Source organism: Ochotona princeps, chromosome 33 (assembly GCF_030435755.1).
Source record: "Ochotona princeps isolate mOchPri1 chromosome 33, mOchPri1.hap1, whole genome shotgun sequence".
NCBI lineage: Eukaryota > Metazoa > Chordata > Mammalia > Lagomorpha > Ochotonidae > Ochotona > Ochotona princeps.
Window position 1 is genome coordinate 5404420 of NC_080864.1, and position 13981 is coordinate 5418400.

General features: G+C 60.6%; 1 protein-coding gene across 2 annotated transcripts; it reads left to right on the top strand.

The window, feature by feature from the left end:
* The first annotated feature begins 175 nt into the window (after positions 1-175).
* On the top strand, positions 176-4593 carry EPHX3 (epoxide hydrolase 3). Of its 2 annotated transcripts, none has more exons than XM_058657918.1 (8): positions 176-439; positions 1445-1712; positions 1822-1907; positions 2166-2323; positions 2444-2572; positions 3562-3665; positions 3902-3948; positions 4047-4593. In XM_058657918.1, the coding sequence occupies exons 2-8, from the start codon at positions 1470-1472 to the stop codon at positions 4270-4272; spliced, it is 993 nt and encodes a 330-aa protein (XP_058513901.1). In that variant the 5' UTR covers positions 176-439; positions 1445-1469; the 3' UTR covers positions 4273-4593. The 2 variants fall into 2 exon arrangements, with proteins under 2 accessions (XP_058513901.1, XP_058513900.1); XM_058657917.1 differs by having other exon boundaries at positions 3812-3948; positions 4047-4579.
* Positions 4594-13981: the final 9388 nt, after the last annotated feature.

Genomic DNA, 13981 nt, shown 5'->3' on the forward strand with positions numbered 1-13981 from the left:
CGGACAGGGAGCCAAGGCGCCCCAACTTCCCACACTGGGCTGGGGACGCCTGCCCCGACACTGCGCACGGGCGCCTTGCCCACGGGCCAATCAGGGCCGCGCAGGGGCGGGCCCCGGAGCCCGCCGGCCAATAGGACGACGGCGCGGGGCCGTGACCTCGGGGAGCCGCCGCCGCCGTCGGAAGCAGAGCCGAGCAGGTGGTGCTGCGAGCGGCGTAAAGGGGAGCCGTCCCGGGGGCGGCCGTCGCGCGCTCCGGGTCGGGGCGTCCTCAGCCTGGACTCCCCGAGACGTCCTCGGGGCCGCGGGGCGACGCCTGCGCCTCCCTCCTCAGCCACAACCAGCGGCCGCCGCCTCCGCGCCTTCCGCTTCCGGGCCCGCCACACCCGCCATATTCGGTTCCCGCCCCGCCTCTTACTCCTTCTCATTGGCTCGGCTCCAGGTTGGCCAGCTCGCAACTCATTGGCTTAGCCTCCGCGCCCAAAGGCAGGCTCCGCCCACAGCGCCCCCGAGCCACGCCCTTAGCCGGAAAAACGCCGTTGGGGCACAAGCTCATCTGCATAGGTCCCGCCCAACCCTTTCGCCCCAGCCCCTCCCCTTCGCCGCAGGCCCCACCCCTTCACTCAGGCCCGCCCGTCAGGCAGGCCCCGCCCCCTCAGGCAGGCCTGCTCTTTCCTCAATCAGGCCCCGCCCCTCGCCGCAGATCCCTTCCCTCAGCCGGGCCCCGCCCCTCACCGTAGGCCTCGCCCCTCGCCGCAGGCCCCGCCCCCTCAGGCAGGCCCCGCCCCCTCAGGCAGGACTGCTCTCTCCTCAGTCCACTCTGGCTCCAGGCTCGCCCCCCTCAGGTGGTCAGTGTCCCCCACCTGCTAAGGACGTCCCCCCGATTCCCGCCCGAGGCCGTGTCCCTCTCGCGCACACACACACCCATCGGTCCTTACTCATCTAGGCTCCCCCCACTTCCCTCAGGGCCCTGGCGCAGGCTCCGCCCCCAACACCCGACACCCCGACATCCCAGACACCCCAACACCCCGACACCCCACACCCCACAGACACCCCACACCCCGACACCCTACAGACACCCCGACACCCCACACCCCACAGACACCCCACACCCCGACACCCCAGACACCCCGACACCCCACACCCCAGACACCCCACACCCCGACACCCTACAGACACCCTGACACCCGCAACGCGACCTGCTTCCCGGTCGTCGTCGCCCAGGGGCCCTCTGGCGAGTGTGCGCGCGGGCCTGCAAGGCTGCTGTGCTGGGCGCGCCCTCCTCTCCTCCTCTCCTCTCCTCCTGTCCTCCTCTCCTCCTCTCCTCCTCTCCTCTCCTCCTCCAGCCCCAGGCCCAGCAGCAGCAGGACGGCGAGGAGGGGGCGCAGCTCCCCGGGCCGCAGCCCACCTCCCCCTCCTCCTCCTCCTCCTCCTCCTCCTCCTCCAGGCCGCCCGCCGGGGTCCCCCACGACATGCCCGAGCTGGCGGTGAGCGCGCTGCTGGCGCCATCGCGCCTGTCGCTGCGCCTGCTGCGCGCCCTGCTCTGGAGCGTCGTGTTCTCGGCGGCGCTGGCGGCCGCCGCCGTCTACGGCTGCCTGGCCCTGGCGCACGTGCTCTGCCGACCCCGGAGAGGATGCTGCGGCCGACCCCGACGCGCCGCCCCGGCCTGCCTGCACGACCCGGCGCTGGGCCAGCACTGCTTCCTGACCCTGAGGGTGAGCGATCGTGGTGCGGGGAGGGGGCGCTGGAGCGGGAGCGCGCGCGGGGATGGCTACCCGACCCCAAGGACCTCAACCCCGGGTGGGGACCACATCTCTCCCCTAGAGCTCCGGGCTGCGCCTGCACTACGTGTCCGCAGGCCGCGGGAACGGGCCGCTCCTGCTCTTCCTGCACGGCTTCCCTGAGAACTGGTAGGCCATAGGAGGGTGTGGGGGGGAGCGGGTAGGATGCCAAGAGTAGGGTACCCCTCGACATCCCACTGCTGGGCATCCCACTGCTGGGCTCCTCCTCTGTGTTCTTCCCTCACCGGGGACAGGCGGGCAGGCAGGCGGGGTGCCAGATGGGTGGGGGGAAGGTCCTGACTCAACTCCCCTCGCCCCCCACACACACACACCACACACACACACACACCCCATCACCACCACCCGTGTACTCCACCCGCCTGGCAGGTTCTCCTGGCGCTACCAGCTCCGGGAGTTCCAGAGCCGCTTCCACGTGGTGGCCGTGGACCTGCGCGGCTACGGTCCCTCGGACGCGCCCAGGGAAGTCGATTGCTACACCATGGACCTGCTGATGACTGACATCCAGGACATCATTCAGGGTTTAGGTGTGGACCCCAGCTGTGCTCCCCACCCCCATGCTTGCGCGCACACACGCAACCCCCGCTCCCCTGCTCCAAACTGGCATCTCTAACCGGCTCCCCCTACGCTCCCCATCCCACCCCCAGGTTACTGTAAATGCATCCTGGTGGGTCACGACTGGGGCTCTCTCCTGGCCTGGAATTTTTCCATCTACTTCCCGTCCCTGGTCGAGCGGATGGTGGTGGTCAGCGCGGCGCCCATGTCAGTGTACCAAGGTGGGCACAGGAGCCTGGGACACAACCTGCGTCTCCCTGTCCCCTAACTCCCACCGTAAGGTGCTTAGGGGCCTGGGAGTGCCAGGGGTGGAGGGGTGGGGCAGGGCGATCTTCCATCTGTGGCTTCAATCCTGAAAAAGGCTACGCAAGACCCTGGGATGGAGAGAGAAGACCCCCAAGTGTTTGAGCTGTAGGGGATCATCCCTGGCAGGTGGCATGGCAGAGCAGAGCTGGGCCTGGATTGGGACTGGAACCCCTGAGTAGGAAATGGCGGATGTCCCCGCTTCGGTGTCTGAAACGGCCCGGCCTCCCAGGGCCAGAGGCCAGCCCCAGGGCCCAGGAGCCTGAACCGGGAAACTCATTAATGTTTCTTGCAACTATGGCCTCTCCCACACCTATCCCCCAAGGAAGCTAGCTTTGGGCACCTGTGTTTCAAGCCGGTGTGGGTTTCTCCACCCTGTTAATGTCACGCTGGCACCTGTGGGTTCTGGAACTTTTTTACATCACACACGTTTTCCCATTGGGCTTGCTTACCCAACGGGGTTGTAATACAGAAGCTGAAACACACGAGGCTCCCCGGAGAGCAGAATTATCCGGTCTGGTATGGCAGTACCGCAGGCCACGCCGCCGATGGCAACCCTGGCATCACGTACTAGAATCCCAGCTGGGAGGGTCCTGGTGTAGCTGAGCTGCTGCCCACCATCAAGCAGGCATGTAGGCAGGGAGCTCGGGTTCCAGGTCTGGGACCCTGTACCTGGGCAGGGGAGCGCACCTGTGACCCGGAAGACATCCGAGAGGTGTCCGCCCCCGCGGAGGCCTTGATCAGACAGCAGACAGGGCAGGGCCCCAGCTGGCAACTAGGCCATTCTGCCAGGGCAAGGGGACTGCCAGTTGCCCTAGATGGGTGTATGTGAGAACACAGGCATGCCAGGGTGCAGGGCTCAACCCAGCCTGGCCTCACCAGCCTCTCCCTCCGCCCCGCCCCTCAGACTACTCCGTCCGTCACATCAGCCAGCTGTTCCGATCCAATTATGTCTTCCTGTTCCAGCTGCCCTGGCTCCCCGAGAAGCTGCTGTCCATGTCTGATTTCCAGGTGCGGGGTCAGGGTGGAGCGCAGGGGCAGAGTCCCGGGTCAGGGCAGTAGGGAGGTACGGGGTGGGTCCAGCAGGGTTAAACATGTCCCCGCCATCTCTGTGTGTGTCTGTGTGTGTATGTGTGTGTGTGTGTGTGTGTGCCCAGATTTTGAAGACCACCCTGGCGCACCGCAAGACGGGCATCCCCCACTTGACCCCGCACGAGCTCGACGCCTTCCTGTACCACTTCTCCCAGCCTGGCGGGCTCACGGGGCCCATCAACTACTACCGCAACCTCTTCCGGTAAGACCACCCACCAGCCCCGCTTCCCAACAAGGAAAGGGAAGGCGGGCAGTGTGGCAATCCGATCCCATCCGTCTGTCCTTCTGTCTTGGCCCCAGGAACTTCCCCCTGGAGCCCCAGGAGCTCGCCATGCGGACCCTCCTTCTGTGGGGGGAGAAGGACCCCTACTTTGATCTGGGACTGGTGGGAGCCATCAGCAGTCGCTTCGTACCCGGTCGACTGGAGACATGCATCCTGCCCGGGGCGGGGCACTGGATCCCCCAGAGTCACCCCCAGGAGATGAACCAACGCATGTGGGCCTTCTTACAGGATCTGCTGGTCTAGGGGGTGCCTAGGAGCGTGAGTGGTCACGTGCCTTGGGTGGGGGACGCAGCAGCCCAGGCACGCCAGCCTCTCTGCGCTTCCGCCGGGCCCTGGGAACAGGCATTCAGATCTTGCCAAGCACGGATGCCAGGGCCCAGCCTCCCACCGCCCTCCCAGTCCCCCCCAACTCCTGTCGAGGTCCACTCTACTGCCTGCCAGGGTGGACCCCCTCCTGGTGCTCAGGCCCCAAGCCTTCCCTTCCCTCCATGCTTGCTCTGGCCACTGAAGTAGTTCTGGTTTATATCCGAGTAACTTGGACTGACATGCGAATGAATTAAAATGAAAACCGTTCTGAAGACACCACCACGCGCGTCAGTCACCCTGGTCGGGTCACGCAGCTGTCAAGCGTTTGGGTGCCCTTTCTCTGACGATGGGCTTATGCCCGGTTTCAGGGTGGCGGTGGGGTGGTGTTTGGGGCCGCAGTTACAACACGGCTTGGGATGCTCTCAGCCCATCTCACAGTACCAGAGTCCCCGGCTGCACCTGCTGGAGTGCTGGGAGGCAGCAGGTTCCTCCTGGGCGGGTACTCGGGTTCCTCCAGGCCCACCACTGATGCCCACCTGCTCAGCATCCCACTCAGCTCCCTGCTAAGGCTCTTGGGAACCAACAAAGGCTATCCCAGGTGAGGGACCCGGAGGAAGCTCCTGGCTCCTGGCTGCAGGGAGCCACAGCCCTAGGAGTTGAGGCCATCTGGGGAGTGAATCAGCAGATGGAAGATCTCTCTGTCTTTCTCTCTGACTCTAGCCTTTCGAGTAAATAAAAATAAATTGTAGGGCCTAGCGTGGTAGCCTATTGCTAAAGCCTTCACCTGGTGTGCACTGGAATCCCATATGAATGCCGGTTCGTGTCCCGGCTGCTCCACTTCCCATCCAGCTCCCTGCTTGTGGCCTGGGAAAGCAGTGGAGGACGGTCCAAAGCCTTGGGACCCTGCACCTGCGTGGGAGACCAGGAAGAAGCTCCTGGCTTCGGAGCAGCCCTGCTCCAGCCATGGCAACCACTAGGGGGAGTGAACCAGCGGATGGAAGATCTTCCTGTCTCTGTAAATCTGACTTTCCAATAAAAATCAGCAGATCTGTATAATAAATAAAAATTTTAAATTTGGGTTCCTGCCACCTGACATGGCAGACCGAGGTTCCCAGCTTTGGCTTTTGGCAGGCATTTGGGGGTGTGAACCAGTAATTGCAGCACCAGCATTCCGTATGGGTGCCAGTTCGAGTCCTGGCTGCTCCACTTCCCATCCAGCTCGCTGCTAATGCGCCTGGGAAAGCAGAGAAAATTGATCCCTGTGCTTGGGCCCCTGCACCCACGTGGGAGATCTGTCAGAGGCTTCTGGCTCCTGACTTCAAATTGGCTCAGCTCCAGCCGTTGCGGTCACTTGGGGAGTGATTCAGCGGACGGAAGATCTTCCTCTCTGTATATCTGACTATGCAACAAAAATAAATAAATCTTTAAAAATAAATCACTTTATTTAAAGCCTTATTTAATCGCTTTATTTAAAGCAGCATGGCTTGGCTCCTGCCACTTGGCCAAGGGAGGACCCTCGCTGGCCATCAGGTGGGTGTGCCAACTTGTCCAGCCACTTGTCCCACCCCTGCAACCCCTACGCTCATGCATGTCCCCTCCAGCCCCACTGCTGTGGTCCTAGCAGTTCAAGGCCAAGGAGTCTTGCTGCCCCGGAAACCTCTCTCCCCGACACACACCGTCCCCAGCATGCTTGCAGCTCCTGGAACCTTCTCCAGTATAGTTCTGGTTCCAGCTCCCAAGTCAAAGCGGGACCTGCCAAGCCCCAGACAGGGTCACAGCAGAGTCAACTTCTGTCGGGTCCCTGGGTCCTGCAGTGCAAAGGGGACCCTCAGGGGACGCTAAAAAAGGGTTCTTGGGAAATGTGTTCTGGGGGGGTGTAGGGAGGGCAGCCTGGGTAATGCGTTCCAGACTGCTTGCGCCAAAATAAATCTTTTTCCATTTTCCCACAAACATTTTGGAAGCATCCTCCTATCTCTGTTTGAGGAGGTGGGTGTGTGGGGAGCCAGAACTGACCCCACTGGTCACCGGTGCGCACCCCGTCTCCAACAGGATGGTCTGCACCCTCCCCCCCATATGCACACACCCCTCCCTACAGTACCAGCCCCCCTGGGTGGCATAGGAGAGCAAGCCAGCTAGGGTGGGCTGTCTGGGAAGGGCCCCGGGGGTTGAGGGTTGGGAGTAGGGTGGGCAAGAAGCAGACAGCAGAGAGGCGGGAATGGCCTGGGGACCTCTCCCCGCCCTGCCCACCCTCTCCTCCCCTAGGCCCAGCGGTTGCAGGCTGCAGAGGCCTCAGATGCTTCTCCCGCCCAGGCGTGGCGGGGTCTGGGGAGCCGGGGAGGCCTGTCTACAAGGGAGGAACATGTCCTGCATGTTGAAAAGCTCAAGCCGTGGCGCCCGGACGGTCGGTCCCACGGATGGGGCGCGGGCGGAGCTGCGCGCGGCCTGGGGCGTCCAGGGCCGCCTCCCTGCAAAGGGCGGGAGCCAGGCTGGCTGTCCAGGCCTGGACGAGCGAGCGGGAGGCGGTGCTGAGGAGAGTGCGGGGGGCAGGGGTGGGATGCGGGCCGCCCGGGACTGGCGGCGGTTGCCAGGGCGACGGGAGAACGGCTGACGGTGGACCGGAACGGGTAGCGGTTGCCTAGGCGACCGGAGGTGGGTGGGGGAGGCCCCTGGGAGAGTGGCCGGAGGGGGGCGGGAGGTCCACTGACGGTTGCCAGGGGAACGAGAAAGCGCCGGATTCCGCCTCTACTGAGGAAGGATCGGGCGGAAGCATTGGTACCCAATAGGAGCTCGCAGCTCGGCCCAGGCCCGCCTTTCCTCCCGGTCGCAGCCAATCAGAGCGCGGCCCTGGAGAGTGGGCTTTGGGCGGGAGTTAGGAAGCCCGGAGTGAGGCCGGGAAGGAAGGGCATCATTCCAGGCGCTGCCTCTCGCTCGCTGTCCCTCTCCCGCCCCTGTCCTGGGGTCACTGCACTCCCAGACCACGGCCCCATCACGCAGCACCGCGTCTGACCCCACTTAGCCGCCGGCTCTCACCCTTAAGAGCTGCACCCTGCAAAGTTGAGTTTTATTTATTGAAAGATTTATTTATTTTTATTGCAAAGTCAGAGAGGAGGAGAGACAGAGAGGAAGATCTTCCGTCCGATGATTCACTCCCCAAGCGGCTGCAATGGTTGGAGCTGAGCCAATCCAAAGCCAGGAGCCAGGAGCCTCTTCCGGGTCTCCCACGCAGGTGCAGGGTCCCAAGGCTTTGGGCCGTCCTCCACTGCTTTCCCAGGACACAAGCAGGAAGCTGGATGGCAAGTGGAGCAACCGGGATTAGAACCAGCGCCCCAATGGGATCCCGGCGCGTTCAAGGCGAGGAGGACTTTAGCTGCTAGGCCACCATGCTGGGGCTCCCTGGAAAAGCTGGGTTTTAACGTTTCCTTGGCACTGGGGGCACCTGGAGGAAAGAGGAGGATATTGAGTGCTTGCAGGAGAAGGTGTCAGGTCTGTGTGTCGGTGTGGGATGTGATTGCCCCTCGGGGCTATTCCGGGGACCAGCGAGCTTGGGGAGACCTTGGAAGGAGGCTGGGTGTGGTCCAGGCGTGCAGCTGCAGATGGAGGCCCAGGTCCAGGCACTGGCGGGGGCGGGAAGGGGGGCCGCCGCTGTGTTTGGGAAGGCATGTTTGGGGCAAGTTGGAGGCAAGTTGGAGGCATGTCCTTATGGAAGGGTCTGGTTTCTTGTAGGTTAACCTACAGGGTGCCTTCGGGCGGGGAGCGGAGGATGGTGTTAGGCAGGGACACATGGGAGCCAAGGCTTTCCGGATGCAGGGTCTCCGGAGGTGAGAACAGGGGTTCAAGGCCCCTTCCACCTCTGTCAGAGACCCAGCCTTGGCCCCTGGCTCCTGTCCCTCCCGCCCATGTGGGAGAGACCCAGACTGGGTTCATTCGGGGCTCCTGGCTTCAGCCCCACGCAGCCCCCCACGCAGCCCTGCCTGGCTGCCATAGCCAATTGGAGAGGAAACCAGCACATGAACAATCTCTGTTATAAGTTTCTCTACTGGGCCTGGCGCGGCAGCCTAGCAGCAAAGGTTCTTCTGGCCTTGAACGCACCAGGATCCCATATGGCTGCTGGTTCTAATCCTGGCAGCTCCACTTCCCATCCAGCTCCCTGCTTGTGGCCTGGGAAAGCAGTCGAGGACGGCCCAAAGCCTTGGGACCCTGCACCCACGTGTGGGACACCTGGAAGAAGTTCCTGGCTCCTGGCTTTGGAGCGGCTCAGCACCGGCCATCGTGGTCATTTGAGGAGTGAATCATCGCACGGAAGATCTTCCTCTCTGTCCTATATCGGACTTTGCAATAGAAATAAATAAATCTTTTTTTTTTAAAGTCCCTCTACCTTTTAAAGCAAGGCAATAAGCACATATAGTCTTTAAAAAGTGTGTTCCTGTCCGTCTGTGGTTTCATCCATTCGACTCTCAGGCTCCTGCCTTGGGGAAGTCTCCCCTCCCCCCTATTCCATGGACCCAGTGCCTGTTGGGTTGGGTCATGCCAGTCTCTGCCCAGACAAGAGGCCCGGGGACTCCTGATTCATTCATTCAAGTGACAGGGTTTTTTTTTTTTTTTTCCACATCCTAGCAGGCAGCCAGAGGGATGTACGTGTGTGTGTGTGTGTGTGTGCGTGTGTCTGTGCATGCGCGCGCGTGTTATACAGAGGCCAGTGGGGGCAGAGGTGGGGGCAGGGCAGGATCGCAGGAGGAGGAGGAGGCGGACGAGCAGGGGACCGTGGGAGCACAGAGGAGGCCGTGTGAACGCAGAGCTTCTCTGGAGATCATTTACAAAGGGGAGCAGAGTCGCCCCCTCTGCTTAGAATCTTCCAATGTCTTCCATCCACAGCAGCCGCCTGGAGCCCTGTGGGATCTAACCCCACCAGCTGCCCTAACCTCTCCTCCTCCTCCCGCACACACTGCGCCCCGCACCCCGCCTTCTTCACCCTTTCAACCACCTGCCCTTCCTTCCTTCCTTCCTTCTTTTCTCTTCCCTCTCCACCCCTCCCCAACACCACAAGGCTTCCGTGTGTCCTCCCCTAGCAGGTGCAATAAGAGACGCCGACCTAGGGTTGAGGCTGGGTGAGAGGCTGAGCCACTCCAGCCAGTAGGGAGCCCATGCAATGTTCAAACGGAAGATGCCCGGCGGGGGTGGGGAGTTAATGTCCATTGGACTTGGCTGGCGCTGCCCCCTCCCCCCACCACTTGCAGCACGCGTCTGGGGGTCAAGTCCGCCTCCCCAACCCCACCTGTGCTAGCTCGGCTGCTCTCACCCCTGCTGGCTCAGAGCCTTCTGTGGTGCAGAGGGAGGGGAGCGGGCCGAGGGCACATTCTCAGGTTCCCGGTCAGCGTGCCGGCACAGCTGTATCTTGGCCTGGCCCCAGGTCCCTACGTCCCCAGGGCCTGAGCTCATAGAAGAGAAATGCAGCCGGCAGCCGGCAGGGGAAGGTCGCGTGGAGGGGGAGAACGGGGGCGCCCAGGCCCAGCCCCTCCATGCTGGGAACCATGTGGCGTGGCCATGGACCGTGGGAATGCTGGCCTTGGGACTCTCCAGTCCCCGGGGGACCTGGACACCTTGGGCGGTGGCTTGTAGCAGAGGAACTTACATGAGAGTTGGTTTTGGGGGGGGTGGGCACATGGAGCCCCTGTCCTGCTAGGTGGGCCGAGCGGGGTGTGCTTTGCAGCTCTTCCCTCCCTATAGAACCCACTCTCATGCTGTTCTCTGTCCTGACCCCCCTTGTCACGCCCTCGCCCCCTGCCCTATAGATCAAACGCTGCTGCCCGGGGTAGAATCATAGCTTTCTGCCTGGTAGACACTGTGCCTAAATCCCTTGGTTGCCTCGTTTTGATGAGGAGCTCATTACCTCCCGGAACCCTGGGAGAAAATGATTGCTCAGCTCAGGGGAGCAGCCAGCCTGCCTTCCTCCCAGGACCCCAGCTCTGCACCCTGCCCCAGAGCCCTCCAAACCCTGCTCAGAGCTCCCAGAACCCTCATGTGCTACTGAAGAGAGTGACTTCGGTCCTGCCCCTACCCATTTCTTTGTGGGTGACTCTGTCTGTGCCCGCTGGGGGAAATGCTGGGGTCCTCTGTCTTATCCATGCCTGCCCACTCCCACAAGGACCTGCTCGTTCTGGTGGGGGGCGGGGAGAGGGCAGCCCCTTGTCAACAGGCTAAGCCAAAAAGAAAGAGGGCGTTAGAGAGAGCGGAGGAGCAGAAGGGGCTCACATTGGTGAGGAGAGAGCATGGTTGTGCCCGCTGCAATGCCAGCGTCTCGTCTTGGAATGCCAGCTTGAGTTCCGGCTCCTCTCCTTCCGTCCAGCTCCCTGCTAATGTGCCATGGGAGGCAGCAAAGGATGGCCCAAGTCCTCGACCCCTGCACCCACATGGGAGACCCGGATGGAACTGCTGGTCTGGCCCAGCCCTATTGGCATGGGCACTCAATGGCAAATGAAAGTGTTCTGTCTATTGCTCCTGCAAATACATAAATAAACATTTTCCTTATAGGGTGTGTGTGTGTGTTAGGGGAAACCCTGCTCTCTACCTGGAATCCTTGGCAAAAAGAACCAAGTCCAGGATTGGGGTGGGAGAGCAGGAAAGACCTTGCTCGCGGTGGTGCCGTGGGCAGAGGAGCGGCAAGCGTGGGAAGCCGAGCAGCCACGGAGAAGGGCTCTGTGGCTTCCTGTTTCGGGAGGAAGCTGGGAGCGTTGAAGAGCCAAGAGTGTGGGCACGGTTGTGATGGCACAGGAGGCCAGCAGGGCTGGAGGGCTGGAGGGGCCCAGGGAGGCCTCTGCCCATCACGCAGGGGCCTGCGAGCTGGCTGTGTCGGGGAGGGATGGACTGGGTGGGGCTTGATGAGTTTTAGGTAGGACCTGAGCTGAGCCTACCCCCCTGAGCCTGTTGACTCAGCATAACACACAGTTGACTCAACACTTTATATAGCATCTTAGGCAACGTTCTGTGGCCATGCCCTCTCCCTCCCTTGCCCAGCTGGGCTGTGCATGATGACTGGCCAGTCACCTCCCGGATTTGGGTTCAAATCTCACTGCTTCCTGAGAAAGCCTTAGGCAAGTTGTCCCTGGTCTCTAGATTCCATGGCCAACCTTGGGTCAGTCTGGGACCTGGCTAGAATTTGAATTGTTAGCTGCTTGTTCTGTCTTAGTTATGCGTCTCCTAATGCTCCCCCCACCCCCGGGAGGGCCAGGCGTTTGACTGTGCGTCACGCGTGGAAGGGTGTGTGTTAGCGTGCTGTGGGAGGCAGTGGGAACAGCTCAGGTAACTGGGCTGCTGGCATCCAACGTGGGCAGACCTGGAGTGAGAACTATGTTCCAACTTTCCATCTGGCCCATGTTGGCTACCGAGGGCATTTGGGGACGGAGCCAGTGGATCGGTCTCTCTCTTTCAAGTGAAATTAACAAACCTTAAAAAACAATAACAGAGCCTGGTGTGATGGCCTAGTGGTTAAATCCTCACCTTGCATGCCAGGATCCCATATAGGCGCTGGTTCAAGTCCCAGCTGCTCCACTTCCCATCCAGCTCCCTGCTTGTGGCCTGGGAAAGCAGTCGAGGACGGCCCAAAGCCTTGGGACCCTGCACCTGTGTGGGAGACCCAGAAGAGGCTCCTGGCTCCTGGCTTTGGATCGGCTCAGCACCGGCCATTGCAGACGCTTGGGGAGTGAATCATCGGACGGGAAGAATTTCCTGTCTGTCTCTCCTCCTCTCTGTCTATCTGACTTTGTAATAAAATAAAAATAAATCTTAAAAAAAATAATACTAACAGGATAAAGAGGGGCCGGACCAAAGCCAAACAGAACACGGGCACAGCAGGTGCCCAAAGTTCTTCTCTAGTGAGGGAGTTTGGTCACCTTCGCTCAGCTGACCACTCAGTGCTGGGCACCTCCTTGTGTGACACTCAAGAGAAACAAAAACATCGCTTCTGTGCCTTCCCCACCCGCCCCCCGCCATTGCCTCAGTGAACAGCCTGGTCTTGACAACCCGGAATCAGCAGGCCCACGGCCCGCGGGACTTACAACTTGAACGCCCTGGGAGCCTTGGGTTTCAGCTGCAGGGAGGCTGGCCTCGCAGGCTGTCGCTGCTGAGACAAGCCCCGTGTGAGCAGGGCTGGAGGAGGCTGCGAGCGCTGTGTTAGGAAACACACAGGGAAATATCTGGGGCAAAGGAACAGGACGCCCGCAATTCCCCTCCGAGCGGCTGGGCTAACAGACGCGGGCGTGTGTGTGTGTGTGTGTGTGTGTGTAGGTCAGACGGGAAAGACTGAGTGAAGTGGGACAAAGGCTTGTGGCAAGTACACTTTCCTTTTACATAGATTTTGTATATTTATTTTGTAAAGATTTGTTTTTATTTTCATTACAAAGTCAGATATACAGAGAGGAGGAGAGATAGAGAAGAAGTGGAGCTGCCGGGATTAGAACCGGTGACCATATGGCGTCCCGGCACATTCAAGGCGAGGACCTTAGCCACTAGGCCATGCCGCCGGGCCCAGATTTTCTATATTTATTTTTATTTTCATTGCAAAGTCAGATATACAGAGAGGAGGAGAGACAGAGAGGAAGATCTTCTGTCCGATGATTCACTCCCCAAGGGAGTGCAACGGTCGGTGTTGTGCCGATCCGAAGCCAGGAGCCTGGAGCATCTTCCAGGTCTCCCATGTGGGTGCAGGGGCTCAAGGGATTTAGAAGGAGCTGGCCGGGAAGTAAAACAAATGGCAAGGCTGTTGCTGTGGCACGGTGGATGAAGCCGCAGCTTGCAGGGCTGGTGTCCCATATGGGCACCGGCGGCAGTCCGGCTGCTCCAGTTGCGAACAAACTCCCTGCTACCGTGTCCGGGGAAGCAGCAGAGGGCTTGCTTGGGTCCCTGTACGCACAGAGGAGATGCAGAGAATGTACCAGGCTCCTGGGTTCAAACCAACCCAGTCCCAAACAGCGCCTGTATCCCGTATCAGAGTATCTTGAGTTAAAACAAAACAAACAAACAAACAATTGGGACTTGAATGCGTGCCAATATGGGAAGCTGTTGTAGGTGATGGGGTGTCACCAGGCTGGCCCCCTGCAGCGTTTTCATTTTAAAATAGACTTTTTTTCCCCCAGGGGACCAGCATGTTGCTTAATTAGCTAAACCTCTACCTGTAAGCACCAGCATCCCATATGGGCACTGGTTTGTGTCCCGGCTGCTCCACTTCCCATCCAGCTCCCTGCCTGTGGCCTGGGAAAGCAGTGGAGGACGGCCCAAAGCCTTGGGACCCTGCACTCGGGTGGGAGACCTGGAAGAAGCTCCTGGCTCCTGGCTTCGGATTGGCATAGCACCGGCCATTGCGGTCACTTGGGGAGTGAATCATTGGACGGAAGATCTTCCTCTCTGTCTCTCTTCCTCTCCATATATATCTGAGTTTGCAATAAAAATAAATAAATCTAAAAATATATATATTTTGCAAAGACAAAGATAGAGAAAGATCTTTGGTCCGATGGTTCGCTCCCCATCCAGCTACTGCTCTCCCAGGCCACGGGCTGGGAACTGGATGGGAAGCGGGGAAGTCTCCAAGCCCTTCCAGGGTAGAAGGGCGTAATCCTCTTTACCCCCAACACCCTCTCCGGCCTTGGAGCAGAGC